Source organism: Felis catus, chromosome F1 (assembly GCF_018350175.1).
Source record: "Felis catus isolate Fca126 chromosome F1, F.catus_Fca126_mat1.0, whole genome shotgun sequence".
NCBI lineage: Eukaryota > Metazoa > Chordata > Mammalia > Carnivora > Felidae > Felis > Felis catus.
Genome location: NC_058384.1, coordinates 19,865,397 through 19,891,738, shown reverse-complemented (window position 1 = coordinate 19,891,738; position 26,342 = coordinate 19,865,397). Strand labels below are relative to the sequence as shown.

The window sequence follows — 26,342 nt, the reverse complement described above, 5'->3', positions numbered from 1 at the left end:
ATGCCAGTAACTTCCATCGACCCATGCAACACTTCCCTCCCTATCCCCTTCGTTCTCCCCAGCAAAGGTAAATCCTAAAGTTGGTGTTAATCATTCTCTTAAAGACAGGTTTATTCCCAGGTATACCTGAAGAAAACTTCCAATTCTTAACAACTACCTTATGTTGTTCTGTAATACTCTTTCAATACAGGTATTAGCCCTATTTTAAATATGAGGAAGATAACCTCAGAGAGGTCAAACATAACATACAAGAATTACACGCAAATAGATGACATATAAAGAGTTTGGAAACAGGTCTTCATGTCTCCAAAGACTAATCTTCTTTCCCCTAAAATATTCTGCTTCTAAAATAAGGGATGCCGATTTTAAATATCAGATGAACAATCAGTAATAAACTAGAGCTCAGTACAAAAATCAACATACTTTTTATCATCTTTAAAATTAACTGTAAAATATGCAATAAAAACAGAGCTCAATCACAAGTACAATAAAATGTGCGAAGGTTAATTTTTTCTTTTATTAAAAACATTTGCAAAGTCCCAATGGAAAAATTAAAGAAGTCATGAACAAATGGAAGTTACATACACACAACACTGCTCTCAGTTGGGAGGTCTACATATCGTAAAAAAAAATTGCAGGGGCGCCTGTCGGGTGGCGCAGTCGGTTAAGCGTCCGACTTTGGCTCAGGTCATGATCTCGTGGTCCGTGAGTTCGAGCCTCACGTCGGGCTCTGTGCTGACAGCGCAGAGCCTGGAGCCTGTTTCAGATTCTGTGTCTCCCCCTCTCTCTGCCCCTCCCCTGTTCATGCTCTCTCTCTGTCTCAAAAATAAATAAACGTTAAAAAAAAAATTGCAAAGGTTCTTCTACTAACTAAGTAGTTAGTAAATACAAAGCTAAAATAAAGCACTCACAGAATTTGAGAACACATTTAGAAAATATCACTTAGACAAAACTGGTTATCTTAAGAAATGTTTTATAAATGTAAAATGAGGACTGAAACATTCTTAAGTCTACTCCAAGGAGACTCCAGGATGCGTCCTCATGAACAGATGATTTTTATTTTAAAGTGACTACAAGGTAGACAAAGCACTTGACACAAACTATCTCATTTAATCCTTGTTACAACTCCACAGCATCTATATTACAGCTCTAGTTTCATTTTTTAATTAAGTTTTTAATTTTTATGCCAATAAAAATACAGTGCTATATAAGTATTCACTCTATTGTTTAGTGATTCAACAATTCTAGAATTACTCAGAGGCCATCATAAGTGTACTTTTTAATCCCCATCACCTATTTCATTCATCTCCCCCACGCCACCTCCCCTCTAGTAACCATCAATTTGTTCTCTACAGTTAAGAGTATATTTCTTGGTTTGTCTCTCTCTCCTTTATTTTTCCCTTTGCTTGTTTTTGTGTGTGTGTGTGTGTTTCTTAAATTCCACATTATGAGTGAAATCATATGGTATTTGTCTCTCTGTCTGAATTATTTTGCTTAGCATTCAACTCTCTAGCTCCATCCACGTTGTTGCACATGGCAACATTTCATTCTTCTTCATGGTGTCATGGCTTCATTCTTCTTTATTCCATTGTGTGTAGGGACATACACATAAAGAAGATGTGTGTGTATATATGTACATATGTACAACATACATTTGTCCATTGGGGACAGTTCTACTTTCTTATAAAGAAAATAGAACTGGAGACGTTATGTCTACTTTGCAACTAAAAAGGCAGCCAGAATTTAACCCCAGATCTAACTCCAACATAAGGACTAAGCAGCCTATTACATAGCTACCTGTTTGGTACCTGAAAAAAAATTTAAATTTTCATTGCTTGATTAAAATTAAAATCCTTAGGGATTATGACCCGTTTTAAAGGTCTTCCTTATATTTTTGTCTGAAAAAATTTATACAGCTTTTTTTTACTTTTATAATTAGAGAAAAGTTTATTTCATTTTGTAGGGTAAAAAACCTTTCTTGACTGTAGAAATAGAAAAATCTGTGAAATAAGAGAATTTCTAGGAAAAATTTTTAAATGTTTTTTTTTTTTGAGAGAGAGAGAGAGAGAGAGAAGGTGGGGGGGGGGGCACACAAAGAGGGAGACACAGAAACCTAAGCAGGTTCCAGGCTCTGAGCTGTCAGCACAAAGCCCAATGTGGGGCTCCAACCCATGGACCGTGAGATCATGACTTGAGCTGAAGTCGGACACCCAACCAACTGAGCCAGCCAGGTGCCCCAGGAAAATATTTTTAAACAGAAATAGAGACACTCAGAATATTTTTAAACATATGCTGAAATCATGCAGAAAGGAATAATTTGGTATGTATTAATATGCAAATATTAATACTGAAAATATATATAGCTAAAATAGCTAATTAATAGCAAATATTAATAGCTAATACTATATGTGGGTAGGTATTACACAAATTGCTGAAATGCAGCAATCCTTAGGAGAGATGTCAGAAAGGGAACATATTTCTCTGTATTTTGCACAGACATCTCTTTTAATTCATAAGTAAATAAAAGGTCCAATTGTAGAGAACATCTGAAACACTGTATAAATTCTTATACTAACTAATCCTCACCACTATTTATTAGATGTATATCTTATGAAATTACAGTATTTTTAGTTTTTCTAATTTGGTTAATGATTCCCTAGAATAAGTGAGGAAGCTGTTAGTTACTTGATAAAATAATGTGCTATATATTCTAAGCACTAAGAACAGTGTCTCAGGAACTCCATAAACCTTTGTTGAGTTAGTGTATAAGGTCCTTCCCAGTAGGTTTATGAAAAACTTTTTAAAAATTGAATGAGCATATTAAAAGAAAGTTATCCAGAAAAAAAATAAAGTCTTCTAATTCCCAAGTTAGGAGGTCTTTAAAAATATAACACTGGAGAGAGGATAGTCTTATTACTGTAACATCATAAATAATGTCAGTTTAACAAGACATAAACTATAACCAGAAAGAAGAACTACATAGGGTAAATTTAATTTCCTTTCCTACCTTTGTTTTTTTAAAGCTTTCATTCCTATCTCTACCTACTGACAGAGGAAGAAAAAGAATTTAGGAATGAAATTGCCTCCCAGTAACTTAGAATTTACATCCCATGCACATTTACAATAACATAGTTTTTTCTAAGTTTCACACAGCTAGTAAGTAGCAACTATGTAGGCCCTATGATAGTCTGCTGATTTGATATGCTATAATGGGTTTGTGATTATTCCTCTCTTATTGAGTGTTTCAATTTACTTCCACTACTGCAAACATGGAAACTCCATTCTTAGACATGAGCCCAAAGCAGTTGGAATTACAATTAGACATAAAAAGTACAAGTTACATTTTTACATTGTATCATTTGACCTACATATTATCTGACCTACATCAGACAAAGGAATATTTATTGCACAACTGGAGGGTTGAGTATGGAATATCACTGAAGCCTTTCAGCTTCTCCCTCCTAAATTGGTTAGAGACCCTGAGAATGACATATTTCACTGCTTTAAGCATAAGGGTAATTACAGTCAGCTATGGCACAAGAAATTATTCCTTGTTTATGCTCAGAACAAGTTCAGGTGCACAGGGTTTAAGACTAGAACACTGCAGGGGTGCCTGGGTGGCTCAGTTGGTTGAGGGTCTGGCTTTGGCTCAGGTCATGATCACCCAGTTTAGGAGTCCGAGCCCAGCGTCGGGCTCTGTGCTGACAGCTCGGAGCCTGGAGCCTGCTTCGGATTCTGTGTCTCCTTCTCTCTCTGCCCATCCCCCACTTGTGCTCTCTCAAAAAATAAATAAATGTAAAAAAAATTTTTTTAAAGACTAGAACATTGCAATTTACTTACATTTGTCAATTACAACACTCAACAATCAGGTATCCTCCTTCTCTCCCTATTTTTTTTAACTTTTTAAAATGTTCATTTTTGTGAGAGAGAGAGAGAGAGAGAGAGAGAGAGAGAGAGAGAGAGAGAGTGAGTTGAGGGGAAGGGCAGAGAGAGAGAGGGAGACACAGAATCTGAAGTGGGCTCCAGGCTTTGAACTGTCAGCACAGAGCTCAATGCGGGGCTCAAACCCATGAACCGTGAGATCACGACCTGAGCCGAAGTCAGACACTCATCTGACTGAGCCACCCAGGTGCCCCTCTCCTCCCTATTTTTTTAAAAAAGTATATCCGTGTAATTTCACTTTCTTAACAGAAACAAGATCTAATATATATTGAACAAATGCTATGTGCCAAATGCTTTAAATACATTTAAATGCTTTAAATACACACTACATTACTTAATGCCTCTCACCTCTTGCAGTTCATATTGAATAAGTAACAAACACTAGTGAGTTTCAAATTAAGAAATATATTTATTTCCTTAACACAGTCTTAAAGATATCTATGGTTTAATATTCCATACCTTGCTACAATACCACAATAGCAGCTCTGATCAGAACAATTTTCATTTATATGCCATCTGTGAATAAATAATATACATAACATTTTCAAATTTTATCACTTGTGAGGAAGGAATTACCATTCCACAAAAGTGTAAAAAGAGATTCAGTGAATAAATTTCACAGAAGATAACTGGCATAGATGGAAGTAGAATTCAGGTCTCTTGGGCCAATCATACTCTCTCTTGTGGGGAATAAGCAAGGCTGGAAGGTTCACGATTACAGAAAGTTAGAAAACCACTGACATAGACTCTACGCTGGGTAGAAGCTACGGGCCACAGAGAAAAAGAGATCTCTAGACAAGAACTGGCAACAATCTTTGTATTAAATAGCACATTTCAGGTTTAAGAGCTTGAATCTTCACTGGTAAAGCATGTAGGGGACATCACAGTTAACTGTTTAATAAAAATTGCTGATCTATCTGACTGGAGAGAATACTGTGGAGGGTTCTTTAATTATTTGACTTGAAATCCCTTATTAACAGCACCTTAAACTCTGTTTATGCATAATTATTCTGTGATTATAACTGATAAAGAGTATTAGGAAATATATTAGGAATATAATAAATACGGAATACTTTGTATCTCCTTAAGTAAACCATAAATGTATAAAAAGTAGGGACAGTCTTTGAGCACATGACACACAGCAGGCAGTCGACAGCTTGGCAAATTTACTAGAAACCGAAAGTTAACTACAAAAGCCCAAAATCTTTATGAAGACAAAAAACAAACAAACAAAAAATAAAAAAAACAAAAAAAAAGAAAAAAAAACCCAAACCCTCAAAATCCTCTAGCCTTCTTTTATCAACTGCACACATATTAACCCTTGAGAAGCACCTATTCTAAGAATTTATTACAAACTCTTAATTCCCTTTGACACGCCTTTACATCATCCTGTCATCATCTAACAAGGAAACACACGTACCGGCGTCCAAGGAAACCCAACAACCTAGTCCTTCAAAAATTTTAATGGAATGTTAATACAGGTACAGCAACAAGATTTTACTCTTGGTAATTATTCATAAGCCAAGGGTAAGAAGCAAACAGATAAACTTAACAGTATCATTAAAACTCACTAAGCAAAAGAAAATCTAGGGAGGACAAGGTTTAGGAGGAATAATGAATTACTGTCACACCTATATTTGGAAAATTACTTAATTTTTCACTGATATGGCACCCTTTTGCATTCTTCATCTTCATTTTAAAAGAAATTAGACTGTACTCCAACAACAAAATTCCTCAACAATTCCCATAATTTCCTAAAGAGTTTAAATTTTCACGATATGGTCAACCTTATAGGAAAGATAAGCTAAAGTTTTCTAATAGTAAGAGCTTGTCCAAAAATGGCCTCAACTGGATGGAGATACTATCAGAGTCAGTGCTGAGGTTTCCAAAAACAACAAACAAACAAATATGGGTCATGACACACAACTGAAATAGTTTAGCAGACAAGGTCAATCATTTCCAAGGCAATCAGATAAAACTTGGAGTTCTTTTTTTTGAATTTAACAATGCTACCATCAATAGAAAACATTTTTAAATTTAAACAAGTCCTAAATGAGATTAAAAAAAAAAAAAACTCATGATTCTTTTGTATGAAATGAATCAAACACAAACTTCTCCACTGTCATCTGAACAAGTTGAAGATCTGCATCTCTTGCTTCCATATTCAAATTGTGTATTTTCATGACATAAGCAAATCATAATTCCAACCTAATAAAAGCTGTCAATACAGTTCTGCTCTAAATAGTTCTAGTATCTGTCAGTTTTAATGAAGGGATAATAATAGAAATTGTTTAATTCTCAACTTTCTCATGAGGAAATTATTTGATTATTTCTCCTCTAAATTGCATTTAACTTGCAAAAGTAGATCAATGGAGATTTAAAAAAGGGGTTACCAAAAAAAAAACCCCAAACAAAACAAAAACCTTTAATACAGGCTCCATAGCGGAATTTAAGAGTATAACATAAAAAATTCCTTAATTTAACCAAATCCATTTTTTACTTTTATTTGCCATCATTCATTGAAAGAGGATTTCTGTAGTAGTGTTTATCACTTTTAAAAATTATATTAAATTTGCTTCATAATGAGCAAACAGAATGGCTTATCTTATTATAAAACACAAGTAATAAAAATGTCAATAGTAATTAAAATTGAGCCATCCCTTCCTTTTCAACCCTTATTCATCACAATATACCTTCTCTTACTGGCTCATTGGTTGATTCTCCTCTTAAACTCAGCATCCTGGAGAAGCCATTGGAAAGAGTAGAAAAAATGCCACGGATGAAATATCCCTGCTGCTCAGACTCCTCTGACCTCACTGAAGTCGGCCACGGTCTACCAAATCTGATACTGCAGCGGGGTTCTGGCTCGGAAATAGATCTGGTGAATGGAACCCGAAGTGACCGGGTGTTGACCAGGTTCAGCTTCTCTGTTGATGTTCCAAGGACCTCATTAGCAGAGGAAGAAGCATCATTACCAACCATCTTTGGCACGACCTTTTGTTGTGGTTCATCCAAGTCTCCTTTATTAGTCTGCCATCTCTCCCTTTTGCCCCCTTTCCACCTAAAGCTGGGATGTGTTTGCCACCGATAAGCACCCAGTGGCTTTCCTAGGTTGGAAACAGCATGTTCATTTTTCTTCCTCTTGCTTTTCACTGGACCACGCCAAGGATAATTCTTTAAGCTTGTTCCTATCTCTGAATTTGCATAAGCAGGTTCTGACAAAGATCTTCGATAGCTTGGAGGACAAGGTGATGTTTGTCTCTTAAAGATGCCCATCTTCCACGACTCCATTTTTAAACAACTTCTCTAAACTTTAAGTTTCCTCCACTCTGCAGTCTTTGCAGTTGAACCACACTTGTCCGTGCAGTCCAAAATATTCAACTGCTTAAGCAGCTTTCTTTGTGTGGCTTTGAACCACAGCAGATGTTGCTGCTTAAGAGCTGGTGTCATGTTATTACCCTATTTTCCCAGATCTCCGAAATTTCAGCAGCACCCAAAAACCTCTTGCCTGAAGCAAATCATCCTCAGAGTGAAGCAAAAGTAAAGATTTCCAGAAGATCATCTCGCTTGCTGCAGTAGGTCACATTTCTGTACTAAGTTTTCAGGAAATGATTTTAAAGAAAATAAGAAGTGAAATAAGAGCAACAAAAAACCCACAAACACCTTTCTGGACCAATAGCAGTTAAGTGTTCACCATGCAAATGACAGTGGGTTAAAAACAGATTGTGAAAGTACTCAAGCTGACATCCACACTGTACGGAAGAAGGAAGAAAACTTGCCTCAAAGCCTGCCCTTTAAGTGGCAACTCTTCAGAAGAGTTTTTAAAGTCTGTATTTCAGAAATTTAATTTCAAGAAAATCACTGCTATTTATACCACATCTTCTCTCAAAATTAGTATTGATTTTCAACCAATAGGTAGAGGCGTATACTGTTTTGTTCAAGGAGGCACTACAAGGAGGAAAAATGAAAAAAAGAATGCCAAAATTTAAAGCCATTTTAAATATAAATAAATATACTAGGGAGAATTTTAAAAGCATAAATGAACAGAAAAGAGAACAGGGATCCAGGATATTTGCTATGAATTATAGCAAAGTAAAAGCAAAGTCTTGAGGTAGTCTCTTGTGGGAAATAGAACATAGGAACATACATACTTAAATCGTTTCTAGAAGGGGAAAGTTTGCTTTGTAAATTTAATTGGGATAAGTTGTCTGGAAAAATATTCCCTGTTTAAACAAAGAAATTCCTTTACTCTTCTCTGTGCTGCTTACAACTTTAAAAAAAAAAAAAAAAGCTGACTATTTAAAATTTTGTTAAAGCAAGTACCTTATAGTGAACCAAGATCATGAATGCCAAGTTTCTGGCTGGTTAATTTTTTTTTTCAAATGTCTGCTCCTGAAAATAGGGGTTTCAAATGGAAAACCTGACAGACTTTAGACCACCAATAAAAGATTTATAACATGGCAATCAAATCACTTTGCAAGTTGTAGAAAAAAATAATCTCATCTGGAAAACTAAAAAAACTATTCATGTAGTTGTAGAACATGTACAATGAAGAACAGTTCTCACACGAAGTCTCATTGCTGTAGAAATAGTTAATTTAGTACCATATCTATTCTTTTTTTTTTTTTTAAGTTTATTTATTTTGAGAGAGAGAGTGAGCATGAGTGGAGGGGAGGGGGAGAGAAAGAATCCCAAACAGGCTCTATACTCTCAGCTTGGAGCCCAATGTGGGGCTCGAACTCACAAACCATGAGATTATGACCTGCGCCAAAGCCAAGAGCCAGACGCTTAACCGACTGAGCCACCCAGGTGCCTTGTACACTATCTATTCTTTTAAACATCTTAAAATGTTCTAGGGGTGCTTGGGTGGTTCAGTCGGTTGAGCACCTGACTCTTGGTTTTAGCTCAGGTCATGATCTCATGGTTTCATGGGATAGAGCCCCGCATCAAGCTCTGCACTGACAGTGTGGATGGAGCCTCCTTGGGATACACTCTCTCCCTATCTCTCTGCCTCTCCCCCACTCACACCATCTCTGTCTCTCTCAAATAAATAAACTTTATATATATATATATATACACATATATATATATGTGTGTGTGTGTATATATATTTAAATGTTCTAGTTATTTCCATTATCATAAGGCAATAATCTCATTTTTGTTTATGCAGTCTCTAAATTTACACATTTCTATATTAAAGAAATGATGAAGTACTTGGCTTTCCCAAAAGCATAACAAATCAAAGTGTCTTACAATCATAACATCTTCCTCTGTTTAAAAACAAAAACAAAAACAGAAATCTGACTTTGCATAGAGAAACACAATAAACATTAAGCTGTAATCTCTATTTATGACATATCACACTTTCTACAAAAATTAATCTGCAATGAAAATAAACCTAAATGCAAAATATAAAACTATAAAGCTTATAAAATAAACCATAGGAGAATATATTTGCAAATTGATTTTTTTAGAACACAAAAAAGCTTATAAAATAAACCATAGGAGAATATATTTGCAAATTGATTGTAAAGATTTTTTAGAACACAAAAAGCATTAACCATAATAGGAAAATATTAATAAATATAAGTCCATGAAAATCAAAAGCTTATGTTCAGTAGAAGATATATTAAGAAAATCAATAAGCAAGTCAAAAAATGGGAGAAAATATTCACCATACAAATACCTCACTATTTGTACCACAATATATAAAGAACTACAACTAATGAGTAAAACAGAAACCTAATATTTAAAAATAGGCCAAAACAGTTGGACAAACCCTTCACAAAGAAAGCTGTGTGGAAAAAGAAAAAAAGAAAGAAGAAAGTTGCATGAATGGTCAATAGGCATATAAAAAAGTACTCAATCTCATCAGTAGTTAGAGAAATATGAATTAAAGCTATAATGAGACATCACTCACATCCAAAGAATGGCTAACATTTAAAGGGCTAATAACACAGGTGTTGGTGAGGATGTGGAGCAACCAGAAATCTCATAATTGGGGATGGGAACATAAAATGGTACAATTACTAGGAGACAAATTTGAAATTTTCTTTATAAAGATACACATACATCTACCCTATGACCCAGTGGTTACACTCATAGGCATTTACTCAAGAGAAATGAAAATATACACACTCGTACCTGAATGTTCACAGCAGCTTTATTTAAAACAGCCACAGACTGGAAATGCCCATCACAGTAGAATGAATAAACAAATTGTGGTATTTTCATACAATGATATACTACTCAACCAGAAAAAGAATGAACTATTAATTTAAAAAAAAAAATGTGGACGAATATCCCAGATACTATGCTAACAAAAGGAAATGGACACAAAAGGGTACATACTGTATAACTCCATTTCTATGGAGTTCTAAAACAGGATAAACTAACCTATAATGGAAAAAAAAAGCCAGAAAAGTAGTTGTCAATGATGAAGGACACTATTAACAGGAAAGGGGCACCAAGAAGCCTTCTGTCACAGAGATAGGAGTATGGGTTTATGTTTTTATCAAAACTCACCCAAGTGTTCACTTAAGATTTATGCACTTTTCCATAATTAAATTTTACCTTAAAAAATTGTAAGCAATATCAAACTCCAGTTAGTAGGTATGTTTAGTCAGTGTTATGAGTTAGCAATTCTGAAATCATTTTCTGTGTATTTGAGGCTTAAGGAAAGAAGTAAACATGCCAAAGAGAATGAATGAATGAATGAATGAATGAATACATACATACATACAAATACTGGAACTAACATTATGTGCCTCCTGAAATGCTGAACTGTGAAGGATACATACTCATGTATTATTCTTGCAAAAATACTTGACCTAAGTCTAACCTAATCACAAGCAATATCACATACATTCAAATTAAAAATCTACAAAATAACTTTTTTTTTTCAGTTTCAGCCACATTTTGTTTCTCACACAAAAAAGGGATCTGAAGCAAGTTATGCCATTCATTAAGATCTGCACAGGTGGGTGTTAAAATAGTCTGCTTCAAAAATGTCAAGGTTAAGAACATAAAAAAAAACAGCTATGAAACTGCTATAATTTAAAGGAGACTAAAGAAAGACAACTAAAAGCAATGCATGATCTGGACTGGATCCTGAACTGGGGAAAAAATAGCTATAAAGGACATTATTGAGACAAATGACGAAAGTAGAATATGGATTATGGATTAGATAACAGAATCATATCAACATTAAATTTCCTGATTTTGATAGCTTTACTATGATTACAAAAGAGAATGTTCTTATTCTTAGGAAATTTGCACAGTATTTAGGGACATAGGGGAGGGGCATGATGTTTCCAACTTACTTTCAAATGATTCAAGAAAAAAACTATGCATAGAAAAGTAGATACATTATGATAAAACAAATGGGGCAAAGCGTACACAATTATTGAATCTAGGTAAAGGATATATGGGAGTTTCTTGCACTCTAGCAAATTTTCTATAGGTTTGAAATTACATCAAAATAAAATATTAAACAAGTAAAATTTGGGGCACCTGGGTGGCTCACAGTTGGTTAAGCATCTGACTGTTGGTTTCGGCTCAGGTCATGATCTCACAGTTTGTGAGTTTAAGCCCCACATTGGGGTCCTCACTGACGGTGCGGGGGCTGCTTTGGATTCTCTCTCACCCTCTCTCTCTGCCCCTCCCCTGCTCGCTCTGTCTGTCTCTCTTCTCTCAAAAATAAATAAACTTAAAAAGAAAAAGCAAGTGAAATGTTTAAAATTTCATGACTATTTCCTTTCAGCCTGTAATACAGATATTTTCATTAATAACACTGTAATGGTGTCTGTTTCAGAGTATCTTTCGACTAATGTAAAGAAATATCTAGTTCCACAGGTTTTACGGGAGAGGGAAGTCGATCAAGATTAGCCCCTATTAAGACACTTCAGTGGAAAATTAAATTAAGACTATAACTTTGAGAAAAGTTGTACAGGAGTAGAACTTGAGCTCTGTAATCGACCTCGTGAAATTCAGAGACTCAATGTTAAATGAGGAAATTCTTTTATACACTAAATAGGTAAGGTGAAAATAATTATCATAGTTCCTAAACTCATCAACTTAATCCTTCTAAGGAAGTGCCACAATTCTTCTTACCATAAACTTCCCTATTTAAGGAATATGGAACTGGAAAATATTAAATAACACAGAAAAAGATTCAGGAGAAATCAGAAAGCAAACGAGCAACAGACTGAGGAAGTGACAGTCTCTAAGAAGAACAGTTAAAGAGGGGCGCCTGGGTGGCTCAGTCGGTTAAGCGGCCGACTTCGGCTCAGGTCATGATCTCGCGGTCCATGAGTTCAAGCCCCGCGTCGGGCTCTGTGCTGTTCAGAGCCTGGAGCCTGTTTCAGATTCTGTGTCTCCCTCTCTCTCTGACCCTCCCCCGTTCATGCTCTGTCTCTCTCTGTCTCAAAAATAAATAAACGTTAAAAAAAAAAAATTAAAAAAAAAAAAGAAGAAGAACAGTTAAAGAAATAAAGAAGACTCATCTCTCTCACAACTGCTAAAGTTTGAGTTGAAAAATGCTTCAATCATCTTTTATCATTATGAAAGCCCAATATTATTTGTTACATATTTCTCCAAGTTTTAGCTTTCACCTGAATTTAAGACAATAACTTGCCACTCCACATTTTCTGAGTTTTCTCAAAATATATATAATGAATTCAGGAATTTTTAAGAAAATATTCACAGGATTTATAGTCTTTTAAAATTAGAAACAATGATACTCACTGAACTACCACATTCATTATAAATCCTACTATAACAATTGGCTGCGGATTGAAGGGTCAGTACAGGAATGTCTCTGCGACCTCGTTTCAATCAACTACTTTAAAATTTCCACAGGGGCACCTGGGTGACTCAGTCAGTTGAGTGTCCTACTCTTGATTTCAGCTCGGGTCATGACCCCAGGGTGGTGGGATCGACCTCCATGCTAGGCTCCATACACAGCCTGCTCAAGATTCTCTCTCTCTCAGGGTGCCTGGGTGGTTCAGTCAGCTGGTAACTGAGTATTAATTTCGGCTCAGGTCATGATCTCAGGGTTTTGAGTTTGAGCCCTGCATTGGGCTCTGTGCTGACAGCACGGCGCCTGCTTGGGATTCTGTCTCCCTCTCTGCCCCTCCCCCGCTTGCTCTCTAGCTCTCTCTCAAAATAAACAAAAGTAAACTTAAAAAAAAGATGCTCTCTCTCATAAATAAACTTCAAGAAAAATTAGGGGCACCTGGGTAGCTCAGTCAGTTAAGTGTCAGACTCTTGGTTTCAGCTTGGGTCATCATCTCACCGTTCATGAGTTGGAGCCCCATATTGGGTTCCATACTCACAGCACACACTGCTTGGGATTCTCTCTGTCTCTGTGTCTGTCTCTGTCTCTGTCTCTCTCTGCCCCTCCCTGAGTGGTGCACTCGCGCACATGCTCTCTCTCATAATAAATAAACAAACTTAAAGATTCACTCTCTGTCTGCCCCTGTTTCCTGCTCACATACTCTCTCCTCTCCCTAAAATAAGATAAAAAAAAAAAAAAGAAAAAAGTTTCACGATAATAATTTGTAATATTTAAAGCATAGCTTTAAGAACCATTCTGGTTGCTAAATCAAAAGAAACATCTGAATTCCCTAAATGAGTATGCAAGTACTTACATTTGCATAGAGTAAGATGTCACATTGTAATTGCACACCTACCATATATCAGGCACTGTATTAGGACTATAGGAACAAAAAAGAACAGGACAGACACGGTTGCTTCCCTCTTGGAACTGCCAGTTGCTCAGGAAAGGCTTACATAAGGAAGGGAAAAGTATACAAGGTGTTAGAAAAGTTACTAAGAGGATTTTTACCAAGTCTAAGGCACAAGGATAGAACCAACTTCTTTTGAGTTTCTCTTGACCTTGAGATGCTGTGATTACATTCAATTCTGCTATAATGTAACATGCATTCCTAAAAATAACCACACTATACAAAATTGTACAATAAAACTACAGGGCTTATGGGGAAGATGGGGCTGGGGAGCCACACTCAGGAACTGTAACAATGACACGTAAGAAAGATAAGAAGCTAATAAAAACTGTAGACCATTTTATACGTGTTAAATGGTTAAGAAACACCTAAATGCTAAAATAAATATGGCAGTTACTTTGAAAAAAAAAACTTTAAGTTTGCCTGTGGGAATGGGAGTCAGAAAGGTGCAGCCTCTGCTTTTTCCGAAGTAGAGAAAGGAGGATTATCTGAAATCTGAAAGAGAGCTGGGGCACCCTGGGGGATGGATGTGGCTTACAACACACTGGAGGACTGAGGTAGCTGCTAGTTGGTTGAAATGCATGCTTTCTGAGTATCTCCTATTGGACACAGTTTAACTGGATACAGTTTTCCGCATTTAGCTAGTTTCTCAGACAAATGCCACATAAGCAAACACAAAATTCACACAACACTCAAATTGTTCCTTAATATCAATCACATGGTACAAATCCTGGTTTTGAAAACAAGCATGATAACAGAACTGACTATATTTTCTCTTCTCTTCCATATACAACTGATCACTAAACAACAAGGCCCACCTATACATGGATTTATTTTTATATAAATACAGTACAGTACAGTTCATGTATTTTCCTTATGATTTTCTTAACATTTTCTTTTCTCTAGCTTTTTATTGTAAGAATACAGTATAAAACGCATATATAAAATATGTTATCAGTAAGGCTTCTAGTCAACAGCAAGCTATTACTAGTTATGTTTCGGGGCAGTCAAAAATTATATGTGGATTTTTGACTGCACAGGGGTCAATGCCCCTAACCCCTGCATTGTTCAAGGGTCAACTGTTAAAAGCAGGCAAAAATCAGCAGGAGACCTTACTGCTGGAAAGCAGAATAGCAGCAGAGAAGTGGCTTTTTTTTTTTTAAGTATAATTAACATACAGTATTACAGTAGTTTCAGGGGTACAATCACTCAACAATTCTATATATTATTCAGTGCTCATCACAGTTAACTGTACTCTTAATCTCCTTTACTTCATGAATCCCCCTACCCACCTCCACTCAGGCAACCACTAATTTGTTCTCCATATTTGCGAGTCTGGTTTTTGTCTTTTTTTGTTTGTTCATTTGTTTCTTAAATTCCACATATAAATGACATCATAAGACATTTATCTTTCTCTGGGTTTTTTAACTTGGTGTAATAGCCTCTAGGTCCATCCATATTGTTGCACGTGGCAATTTCTCATTCTTTTTCATGACTAATATTTCACTGTGTGTGTGTGTGTGTGTGTGTGTGTGTGTGTGTGTGTGGACACGCACATAGGCGCACATGTATCACTTCTTTATCCATTCAACTGTCCATGAATACTTGGGTTGCTTCCAAATCTTGGCTATTGTAAACAGTGCTGTAATAAAATAGAGGTGCATATATCTTTTCAAATTAGTGTTTTCATTTTCTTTGTGTAGATACTCATAGTAGGATTACTGGATCATATGATATTTCTATTTCTAATTTTTTGAGGAACCTCCATACTGCTTTCACAGCGGCTGCCCCAATTTGCATTCCCATCAACAGTACACAAGGGTTTCTTTTTCTCCACATCCTTATCAACACACATTATCTTTTCTGTTTTTGAGTCTAACCATCCTGACAGGTATAAGGTGATATCTCATTGTGGTTTTGATTTGCATTTCCCTGATGACTGGTGGTGCTGAGCATCTTTTCATGTGTCTGTTGGTCAGATGCCTGTCTTATTTGGAAAAATGTCTATTCGGTCCTATGCCCATTTTAAATAAGATTATTTGTGGTTTGAGTTCTGTAAATTCTTTATACATTTTAGATATTAACCCCTTATTGGATACATTATCATTTGCAAATATTTTCTCCCAATCAGTAGGTTGCCTTGTCATTTTGTTAATGGTGTATTTGCTGTGCAAAAGCTTTTTACTTAGGTGTAGTCTCAATAGTTGATTTTTGCTTTTGTTTCCCTTGCCTGAGAAGACATATCTAGAAAAATGTTGCTAAGGCCGATACCCAACTGCCTATGTTTTTCTTCTAGGAGTTTTATGGCTTCAGCCCTTGCATTTAGGTCGTTAGCCCATTTTGAGTTTATTTTTGTGTATAATGTAAAAAAGTGGTTCAGTTCATTCTTCTGCATATAGCTGTCCAATTTTCTCAACACCATATAATGAAGAGACTGTCTTTTCCTCAATGTATATTCTTGCTTCCTTGGTTGCTATTTTCTTTTATTTTTTTAACAACAAAATCTACTGTTATTTTTGTTATTACCAGAGATTTTCATTTTTATACTATTAATTTTTGAAATATATGAAATTTTATAATGAGCATGTATATTGTGCTCCTTCTGAAAGTAGAAATTTACATATAACACATATAACTTTTTAAATTTTATATTAAAAATTTATACACTTATACATAAAATCTACTCACAGCAAAAATAAAAGCCTTAACATTAACCCTCAGAATCTGAATTAGAGAACTAGAAAAGTCATTGCAGATCAACTTAACCAACTCTTTCAAACAATTAGATAAAGGCAGGGCATAGAGATTTGTCCACAGTTACCTAGTTAACAGAAAACAAACAAACAAACAAACAAACAAGCAAATAACCCACATGTATCCCAATTCCCAGTCCAAGATTCCATAATCTCCTTAAATTAGCATTTTCCAAATTAGCATTTCCAAGAACACAGTTGAAAATTTTAGGCTTCAAGAGTATAAGTGTGACATTAAGTCCAGTTATTCTACTGTTATTTAGTTTAAATGCTAAAATTCTTTCTTTTTTAAAGTTTAAGATAGGCTATCATCTTCTCATAAAATGTCCTTTCAGATTTACTTCAACTAAGGGAAGCAAACAGAGATGAAAAGGGAAAACTTGAGCTTTCTCAGTTTGCAAACAGTCTGCCACTGTTTCCTATCTTAAGACATACCCTTTCTATACAGAAATTCTATCCTATATATCCCACATGCTCTTGTGTAATAGAAGACGTGACATATGCTACAATTAACGAAGAGTTCTGGAGTTCTGTTACTAGAACAAGACAGCACATACCTCCTTAGATCAACTCATGAAAAACTTTAAAAATAGGAGTCATTTCTCTTAACTAGAAGAAGACATCTTTCAAAAATGCAAAGTCTTTGTTTATATAAAGCTAAGTAATTAATAACAAACATCCCTTTCCCATCTCCTATCACTGGAGAACATCTGCTTCCCGATGAAACACTTCCTGTGGCAAAAACTACCTCCCTTCTAAGCAGAACTCAAAGATACACCTGACACGGACATAACTGCTTCTGGTTGAAGAGACAAAGATATGTCTAGAGAGGCCAAATGAAGATTACTTTAACTGACAAGTGTTGGAATCAATGGTCATTTAAAATAAGAAGCATTGTCAAATAGAAACAAAAACATTGATGATTCCTAAAGCCATTATTAAAGTCTTTTTTAAAAAATAAAAAATAAAAACACTGGTTTTCTCCAACCCCTCTAATCACACCTTCTTTGCCTCCTTTGAGGTTCATTCTTCTCTAGTCTAACTGTTGGGAGTTTTTCAAAGCTGGGTCCTTAGCACCCCCTCTCCATTTTCTCACCACACACATCATCATTCACAGGTACCACATCAACTTACACCCAGTTCAGACCTTGTCTCCACTGAGCAACATACTCATATATTCAATTTGATGTTTTGTGCCGATCTCAAATTCAAAATGTTTAAAACCTAACTCATGGTCTTTTCTTTAAAATCTGGTCTCATTACAATGTTCCTTATCCTAATAAAAGACACCACATCCATTCAGCTGTAGAAGCCCAAACCTCACTCATCTTCCTCTCTGACCACTCAACATGCAATCCATGAGTCTTGCTGATTTTCCCTTATAAGTATTCTCTAATCTATCTACTTCTTGCTATTTCCCTAAATTAACTACTATATTTCTCACCTGGGTTACAACAGCATCCTAAACTCACCTAACTACCTCTACTACAGCCCCATGTAAACCATTATTCTTACTGCACTCAGAATAATCTTCTCAAAATACAAATTTATGGCATCTTGTTTAAAACCTTTCAGTGGGGGTGCCTGGTGGCTCAGTTGGCTAAGCATCTGATTTTGGTTCAGGTCAAGATCTCAAGGTTTGTGAGTTCGAGCCTGCCATTGGGTGAGCTCAAGCCCCGCTTTGGGCTCTGTCCTCACAGTGTGGGCCCTGCGTAGGATTCTCTCTCTCCCTCTCTCTCTGCCCCTAGCTTACTTGCACCTTCTCTCACTCAAAAATCAAACAAACAACAAAAAACCTTTCAATGGCTTCCCCCTACTTTTCTAAAAGCAATGCAAAACAAGCCAAAATTCCTTAACATACTTTGGTGTACCTACCCCACCCCTTCAGCTTCCTTCTTAAAGACAAACTTACTTAAATCCTTCCAGCCCTTTCTACCAGCCACGTTCCCTCCCACCCACAGGGCTCTTGCTCATATTGCTCCCTCTGGAAGGATCTTCTTCCCATCATCACCTTCCTACGTTTGCTTCTGGATTGCAGTTCAAGGGTTACCTCATGAAGGGGTCCTCTCCTGACCCATTACAGGCCTTCACAGCCTCATGCATTTCTCTATTACAACTGCAGCTGTATTTGGACATTTCCTTGTGAGGTTATTAATCAATGCCTGTTTCACTCACAAGGCTATAATCTCCATGCCTGTTTTTATGACCCATAGTGACCCCACTGCTTGGCAATGGTGGGCACACAGTAAATGTTTGTTAAATCAACTAATAAAACCTGAGAAAGATCTAAAATAAAAGTACCTAACTTCATAATTCCACCAATCCAGAGCCAAGATGACGCTGGTTTGTTCCAAGGTTGTAGAAGCAGAAATGATGAGAAATGGATACTTAGTGTATTTTATTGATGGATTGATGGTGAGTGTGTATGCTATAGACCAAATGTTTGTGTCCCTCCAAATTTATATGTTAAAATCCTAACTAACCCGCAATGTGATGGCATTTGAAGATGGACTTTGGGAGATGACTAGGTCATAAGGGTAGAACCATTTAATAATGATATTGTTGATGCATGCTGTATTTGCCAATTAAAATGTTTTAAAAAATTAAGAAATAAGAAAATTTTTAATTAAAAATAAAAAAGTACCTAACTTCAGACTGGTAGCACTTATTTAACATTATCTCTGAAACCATGAAGATCACACTGAAATATATACCATGAGGAGAAGGGGCAGAGTAGGGAGAGAAAACAGTCACATACAGTCCAGATAGTTGTTTTCCTTGAATCAGTTAGTTATTTGTTGCTTCAAGGATATGGATAGAGGGAAGTATTAAAGGAGGGAAATAAGAATAATGTAAAATGGGAGGAAGGCAAGAAAGAGACATGAAATACTTAATTGTTAAGGAATTTTTTCCCAGAAATATAAATTTAGTTAATGCAGAAAGTATTATCTTTTTTTAGTGTGTATTTAGTTTTGAGAGAGAATGAAAGAATGAAAGAATGAAAGGAAGGAAGGAAGGAAGGAAGGAAGGAAGGAAGGAAGGAAGGAAGGAAGGAAGAAAAAAAGAAAAAGAACGAAAGAACGAAAGAACGAGTTGGGGAGGGGCAGAGAGAGGGAGACACAGAATCGGAAGCAGGCTCCAGGCTCTGAGCTGTCAGCACAGAGCCTGACATGGGGCTCGAACTCCTGAACCGTGAGATCATGACCTGAGCTGAAGTCAGACACTTAACTGACTGAGCCACCCAGGCATCCCAAAAATATTATCTTAAGCCTCAGGTATGCATAAGGCAATATAGGTTGTTAATTACAAGGAAACAAAGAGCACATCTTTTTGAGAAAGAACATTTCAACCCAAGCAGAGAAGTGATAAATCAAGTACCTATGTCAGCTGCTGAGATAGATGAAAGAAAAAGTTTAAGGAAACAGAGAAAGGTTTTAGAATTTCTAAATAGACTTAAGTTTTATGAAGCATAAATGTCATAAAACTATGTCCTCAGCTTTTCAGGACAGCACTATTTAATTTTCCATCTTCTCAATATAGAGGACTCACAAAATGATAAACAAAAGTAATTTATTTTACTGTCGTAAGACTTTTCCAACAAATAAATTTTCAGTCCGAAATAAAGGGCAAAAAAGAGGATTTGTGACATTTATTGTGTTCTTTAACATCCACTTAATACATGACCTGTGTTTATCCTATGACCATATTTAAAGGGCATTTACACAGCTGGCAGGTGGAGTTAAAACGCAACAGAAGATTATCAGTTGATGTTTGTGAAGGAGAATCAATAAAGGTAATAACCACATGAATCTACACTGACTTATGTCATGGCAGAATCATTTGAAATTGTTGAGGCAGATTCTCTCAAAATGATCCAGATTTAAATATATTTTTTTCATTGCTTCCTGTTTAGCTACAGAAACTTGATCCTACTAAGGGCCTTTATTCTCTTAAAAAATAATTTCCCTGATTCTCAAGTTGTGACTCAGTCTGGCTGTGTCTATCCGCCTTCTGCCAGGGATCAGCTTCTCTGTGGGAACTGGAAATGTGCGCATACCCAAGAAGTGATGCAAGATCCGAACTTTCCCCAAGGGCAGTGCCAGCATCCCAGGACTTACACGTCTGTGCTTCCTTCTCTCCTAAACCAGCCTCTAAGAGATGGAATGCAAAAGAAATAGTTGTGCAGCCTCACAGAGGGAAGTACTGAAAATACACTCACTTATCTACTTAGTCACACTTTCAAGGTAGAAGACTGTAGGCCTCTAAATTCCTTCTCATTTTCATCCCCCTGTAGATTCACTTCTAGCTTTGGAGGCTAAATTTGTCCATTTATTGACTGGTTGCTTAAGCTGGATAAATATAATCTATATTTCTATCTATCTCTGAAGTATTGGTTTGATTAAAGAAAATATTAAACCCACTTCAATATAGATATGTCATCGATAACAGCTATCCTAAACCCATCCCAGACTAAGAAACATAAACAGGCACTGACAAGCATTCTGTAAACACTTTGAATTGTGAAATAATTTATGTATGTTTTAAAAATTTCTTCTTCATTCATGCTTCTATAACACTAATGCATTTTCCTTTGTATTTTAGTTAGTTTTATGTATTTCTGACTTGTTCACAACATTTTAAACTCCTCGTGTGCAAGCTCCTTCGTATTCTCCAAGGTGCCGAGCAGAGTACTCAGTAGGCTATTGTCAAATATGCACTGAATTAATTGAAGGAGTATGACAGGATATCAGATCTTTACAGCTGGAGGGTCAAGGAGAAGAAAAAAGTAGTAGAGCACAAAGTTACCTTCAAATTCTTGGGGCACTAGCTTTCAACCCATTCCCCATCCTAACACCTATCTCCTTTGCCAAGAATTATTTAAAGTACTGTTTCTAGCAAGGTAGCTTAAGTGGTTTGAGTCTTTGTTTTATTTGCACCCATGAACTTTTTTCCCCCATCTGTGATACACTTAAGAAATGTGTGTGTGTTCATTTGTCTTTCTGTCAAGGGTTAATTTTTATAAGAACTTAATTCACTTAAGTCTAACTTTTGACACTAAGAAACTGGCCCCTCTTCTTTCCACAAAATGAAGTTTTCCCTCATCCAGTATGTGTTGATATTTACAGCCTCAGGATTTTGCTGCAATTTACTCATTCATTTATTTCATTCATTAAGCAGATTGTTTTCATATTGTCTGCTATATGCCACATATCCTAGGTCCCCAGCTCTTAAAGACTGCTTTTACAATTTCTTTTAATGAGGAACATTAGAAATAATAATGGGTGGCTCCGTTGGTTAAGTGCCTGACTTCAGCTCGGGTCATGATCTCGGGGTTCATGAGTTTGAGCCCTGAGTCAGGCTCTGTCTCCCTCTCTCTCTCTGCCCCTCCCCCGCTTGCACTCTGTCTCTCTCTCCTTCAAAAATAAATGAACATTAAAAAAAATTTAATTAAAAAAATAAATTTTAAAAATACATAAATAAAATAAACTTTAAAAAAACACTTTTAATGAAATAAATATATTAAAATAATAACTGATATAACGGAGGCCCTTTGGATGAAGTGAGAACACAGAGCATGGATTACCCATGGCACCGTGAGGAAGTTAAGGAAAATTTTGCAGAGAAGGTAGTATTTCAACTGAGAGTAGGCAGGAATTTATACTTAGTGAACCCAAAGATGTAAACAATAGAAAGGGAAATCTTACTTCAAATAATTTCTATTGAAATCAGCACTACTCCAAGCTCGATTCTCAAACCCCTGGTAGTCCACAAACTATTTGCTACAAGGCTGAGTCATGATGAATACAAAAAGGGAGAGTAAGTATTTAAAAACCTTCACAGAAATGTGATAGAGCAAGTTTATCTCTGTTGAATCTAGTAATAAAAGAATACAGCTCATTTCTCTAGTTATTCATCTTTATATTTGCTAAAGCATTGGTTCCCAACAGACTGAAAATTTTTAAAAACACACACAGAGAGTTTGAGTAGTGCTACTATCAAAATGCATCTAATTCTGACTGTAACTCTCGACTTGTTTCCTAGTTTAAGCTGCTTTTTGGATCTAGAGAGAACTCTGAGAGGCTTATCCCCTGACTTCAGGAAGAACCTCATGTATCAATTAGATGATTCATTTTAATTAAGGATCAACCTAACAATTCAGTTATGGGAGGAACAGCTGGTTCACATTCCTTAGCACATGTTATTAAAAGTAGAAGCAACTGGATGGTGGCAGAATACTGCTTTACTTAATTTTTCTAGTATTTGAGGTCACTAATCCTTGCCACTCTTTTGGGAGATAGGCCTCTTTGGAATCATCTTTATTTAAAATTTTTTTGAGAGAAAGCAAGCAAGTCATGGAGGGTGGGGGAGACAGGGAGGGAAAGAGGGAGGGAGGAGGGGAGAGAAGGAGGGAGGGAGGGACAGAGGGAGACAGAGAGAGAGAATCTTAGAGAATCTTAAGTAGGCCCCACACTCAGTGCAGAGCCTGAAGCAGGGCTCGATCCCACAGCCCTAAGACCATGACCTGAACCAAAATCAAGAGTTGGATGCTTAACCAATTGAGCCACTCAGGTGCCCCTAGAATCATCTTTATTTAAAGCATGCAAGTACATATACAAATAAGACATGTTTGATTCAGATACAAACTCAAATAAGGACAGATCTTCACTATCTAAAAATGCATGCTCTAAAATGGAAAACTCATAGTGAATGCTTATTCTTCTTTATTCTTTATTATCCTATGACTAGGATTGTTGTTTTTCATCCAGAGGTTGAAATCCAAATGAAGTTGAATATGTATAGGATCATGTACCAGAGACACATAAACTTAGAAATAAAAACTCAAGTTAGACCATAGATCACATACTCTTTATTCTTTACTTTGCAAAACAGTTTATTCTAGCCAATAATGGATTCTCTTCTGTCAATCTTATCAGAAACTGCTTTATTTTTAGATTTGAATAATCAGGATACCAATTTAATTTTTAAAATATCAAAAGGTATGTCAGGGGGCGCCTGGGTGGCTCAGTCGGTTAAGCGGCCGACTTCGGCTCAGGTCATGATTTCGCAGTCCGTGAGTTCGAGCCCTGTGTCAGGCTCTGTGCTGACAGCTCGGAGCCTCGAGCCTGTTTCGGATTCTGTGTCTCTCTCTCTCTGACCCTCCCCCATTCATGCTCTGTCTCTCTCTGTCTCAAAAATAAACGTAAAAAAAAAAAAAAAAAAGGTATGGTAGGATACAAATGCATAAAAATACATAAGGTAGGACTTAATGAACATATTTAGGTAATCTCAGGAGTGTGGAACCACACACAAATATTTAAGATATGACTATGCAGGGTTTCATATATTTTGCTACCTCTTTTCCTCTAATTCAGAATATTCTTTTGGTTTTCCAAAATTCTGGATATCTATAAGTACTTTCAGTTCTTTTGGTATCTATTCTTGACTTATTAGAAAAATATAGATATACACATAGGAAAGCCAAGTAGTCTACAGTGAGATGAAAAACAAAAGAAACAAGCTAGACTCATTTCTTTGTTATCTGTCCACCAAAGAAGAGGAAATACAGGCTGTAGCAAGATTTCTCAAATTCATTTTAGACCTGACAATTTTTTGTGTTTGTTACAGTGTGATTTGGGAACAACTGTCTGTGAACTGAGTGACGTTTAGCAGCACCCCTGGCCTCTACCCACGAGATATCAGAAGCACATCCCATTCCCTAGTCATCACCATCAAAAACGCTTCCAGACACTGTCCTCAATTGAGAACCACTGGTCAACAGTATAGAATAATAGATTCAAACTTCTTTTTTCCCCAACACATACCATCAGTTAAAAAAAAAAAAAATTCTGATCATACATCTCTATCTAGGTATATTTATGTATAAGTTACATACATGGACTATTGTACTAATATATATTGTAAAATATAAATAAATTTAAACAGAATGAGATAAAAATATATAGAAGTGTTAATACACTTATAACCTGAACTCCAGAGGATTATCTTGTGTACCTCTGGGGATATACATACCATACTTTTCAGACAATTGGTAGAGATTATATTCATAGATAGAACTGCTTCTTTTATTGGCTCAATTATTGAATTATAGTAAGACTCTGAGACCATCGGGTTATGACATATTCATGCCATTAATAAACTGAATGTAACTCTAAAGTACAGTATAAAGAGATATTTTGATCTTTGTTGAAAAGTGAAAATTCTGAAGGTTCCAAGAAAATATATTAAATTCTTTATACTGTAAAGAAACCTGATCTTGAGACCAATGACTCCACATGAATTCTCTGGTTAATTATGGTCTTTCCTTCTCCTTTCTGGCTCAAAAAATGACAGACAGATGTCAGTACTCATACCAGTTCCCAAAAAGTTCCACAACCCTTATTTTCAAACTGACTCCACTACTGGACAAGCAATTAGTTATTTTATCCTCACATGACAATCAATATTTATTAAAAAATAGTTTGGGTATATCTACCAAGGAACGTAAGAACTATATGGCTATTGCTGAATATCCCCAACTTATGCCATAATAATAGTGGTTTCAGAGAGTATTATGAATGGTTCACTAATAGTAATTCACGGTTGGCAATAATGTAGTTGATATCTGTGTAACTGCTCTATATATTACAAAGGTGACACAAATTAATATTTGAATTGGACAACAATAACTGCCATGGTTACTTGCCTTTATTTTAGATGCTTCTAAGCCTTAATTTTGTAAGTGCCACATTCATTGGCACCACATTAAGAAACTTAGTGGTCCCATCTATGAGTCACTGAATCAAAACCAAAGAAACATCTAAGGGATAGCAATCAATTTGGGGTAGTATAAATTTGAGAAATTAGGTACTTTTAGTGACACTTACAGTTCTTCACCCTAGAACAATACAATTTAGTTCACATGTAGTCTAATATACAGATATTTATAAACATGGGCTATAATTTACCTATTAAATAGTAATAGGCTATAAATGTTTATTGAATTAAAAATAGAAGGTAAGTTAAAGGATTTTACTATTTCTCGGTTTTAAACATGTTTTGTGGTAGGAAATATTTTAAATAATGTGTGAAATTAAATTACTTTCAGGGTAGACTTTTTTGTGACATAATATTCTGCTAAAAATGGAGCTATAGTCATTCATTTCCTGCCATGACCAAGTAACTGATACTGAAATTGCTGTCCTGCTATAAACAATTAGATAGCCAGACAAAATGTGTGGCACAAGATTTTTCAGATATTATAAAACAGGAAGCACACTAGAAGGAAAACATGTCAGATAAACCTTATGATAATCCTGGATTTTAAGCTAGAGACACTTTCTGAATATTGGCACATGGACAGAGACACAGGCAGAACACAATGGTCTCACTGAATCTGAAGAGAGAGTAGTGGGAGTTCAGGGGGACTGAAGCTGATGGAATTTGCAGGGTAAAGTGCTACAGAAAAGGAAATTACACAAAGAGATCCAGAAATCTGCATGAGGATCTGTTTGAGTTATTAGCTGCATAATTAAGTTGCATATGTGTAGAATTAAACTTCATGACTACTAGAAAACTGCTGAAGAGCTACAAGTTGAAAAATCTTCACACCTCCCTCAGGACTGGAAGACATCTGAGATTCCTCAAATAAAGAAGAAACCTTGTTTAATACCCAAAGCACTTTTTAGATATCTTCAAAAGGTAACATATTGGTGGTAGAATTAAATTAGCCCAAGAAAAAAGGCTACTTTAGACCCATTCATATACAGCTTTAAGTCAAGCCTCAAAACTAACAGCTGATTCTCAAGAAATGTAAACTCAATCATAATTAAAGACAACAAAAAGCAAAAAAAAAAAAAAACCCTAATAATGTAAAATTCACAAAGTCCAAAATCCAATAAAA

General features: G+C 35.9%; 1 protein-coding gene across 11 annotated transcripts in view; it reads right to left on the bottom strand.

Annotated features, from left to right (window-relative positions):
* Nucleotides 1-26,342, bottom strand: part of RASAL2 (RAS protein activator like 2) — a 362,968-nt gene that overhangs the window by 234,212 nt on the left and 102,414 nt on the right. For 4 of the 11 annotated variants that reach the window (XM_045048589.1, XM_019821686.3, XM_045048587.1 and 1 more), the window contains exon 1: nt 6,636-8,483. The exons of 3 other annotated variants lie outside the window; for them this stretch is intronic. In XM_045048589.1, coding sequence (XP_044904524.1) covers nt 6,636-7,233 — 598 coding nt within the window. In that variant the 5' untranslated portion in view covers nt 7,234-8,483. Of the gene's footprint in view, nt 1-6,635; nt 8,486-26,342 lie in introns of those variants that run through there. 4 more of the 11 variants (XM_045048591.1, XM_045048590.1, XM_019821682.3 and 1 more) reach the window with 3 other exon arrangements.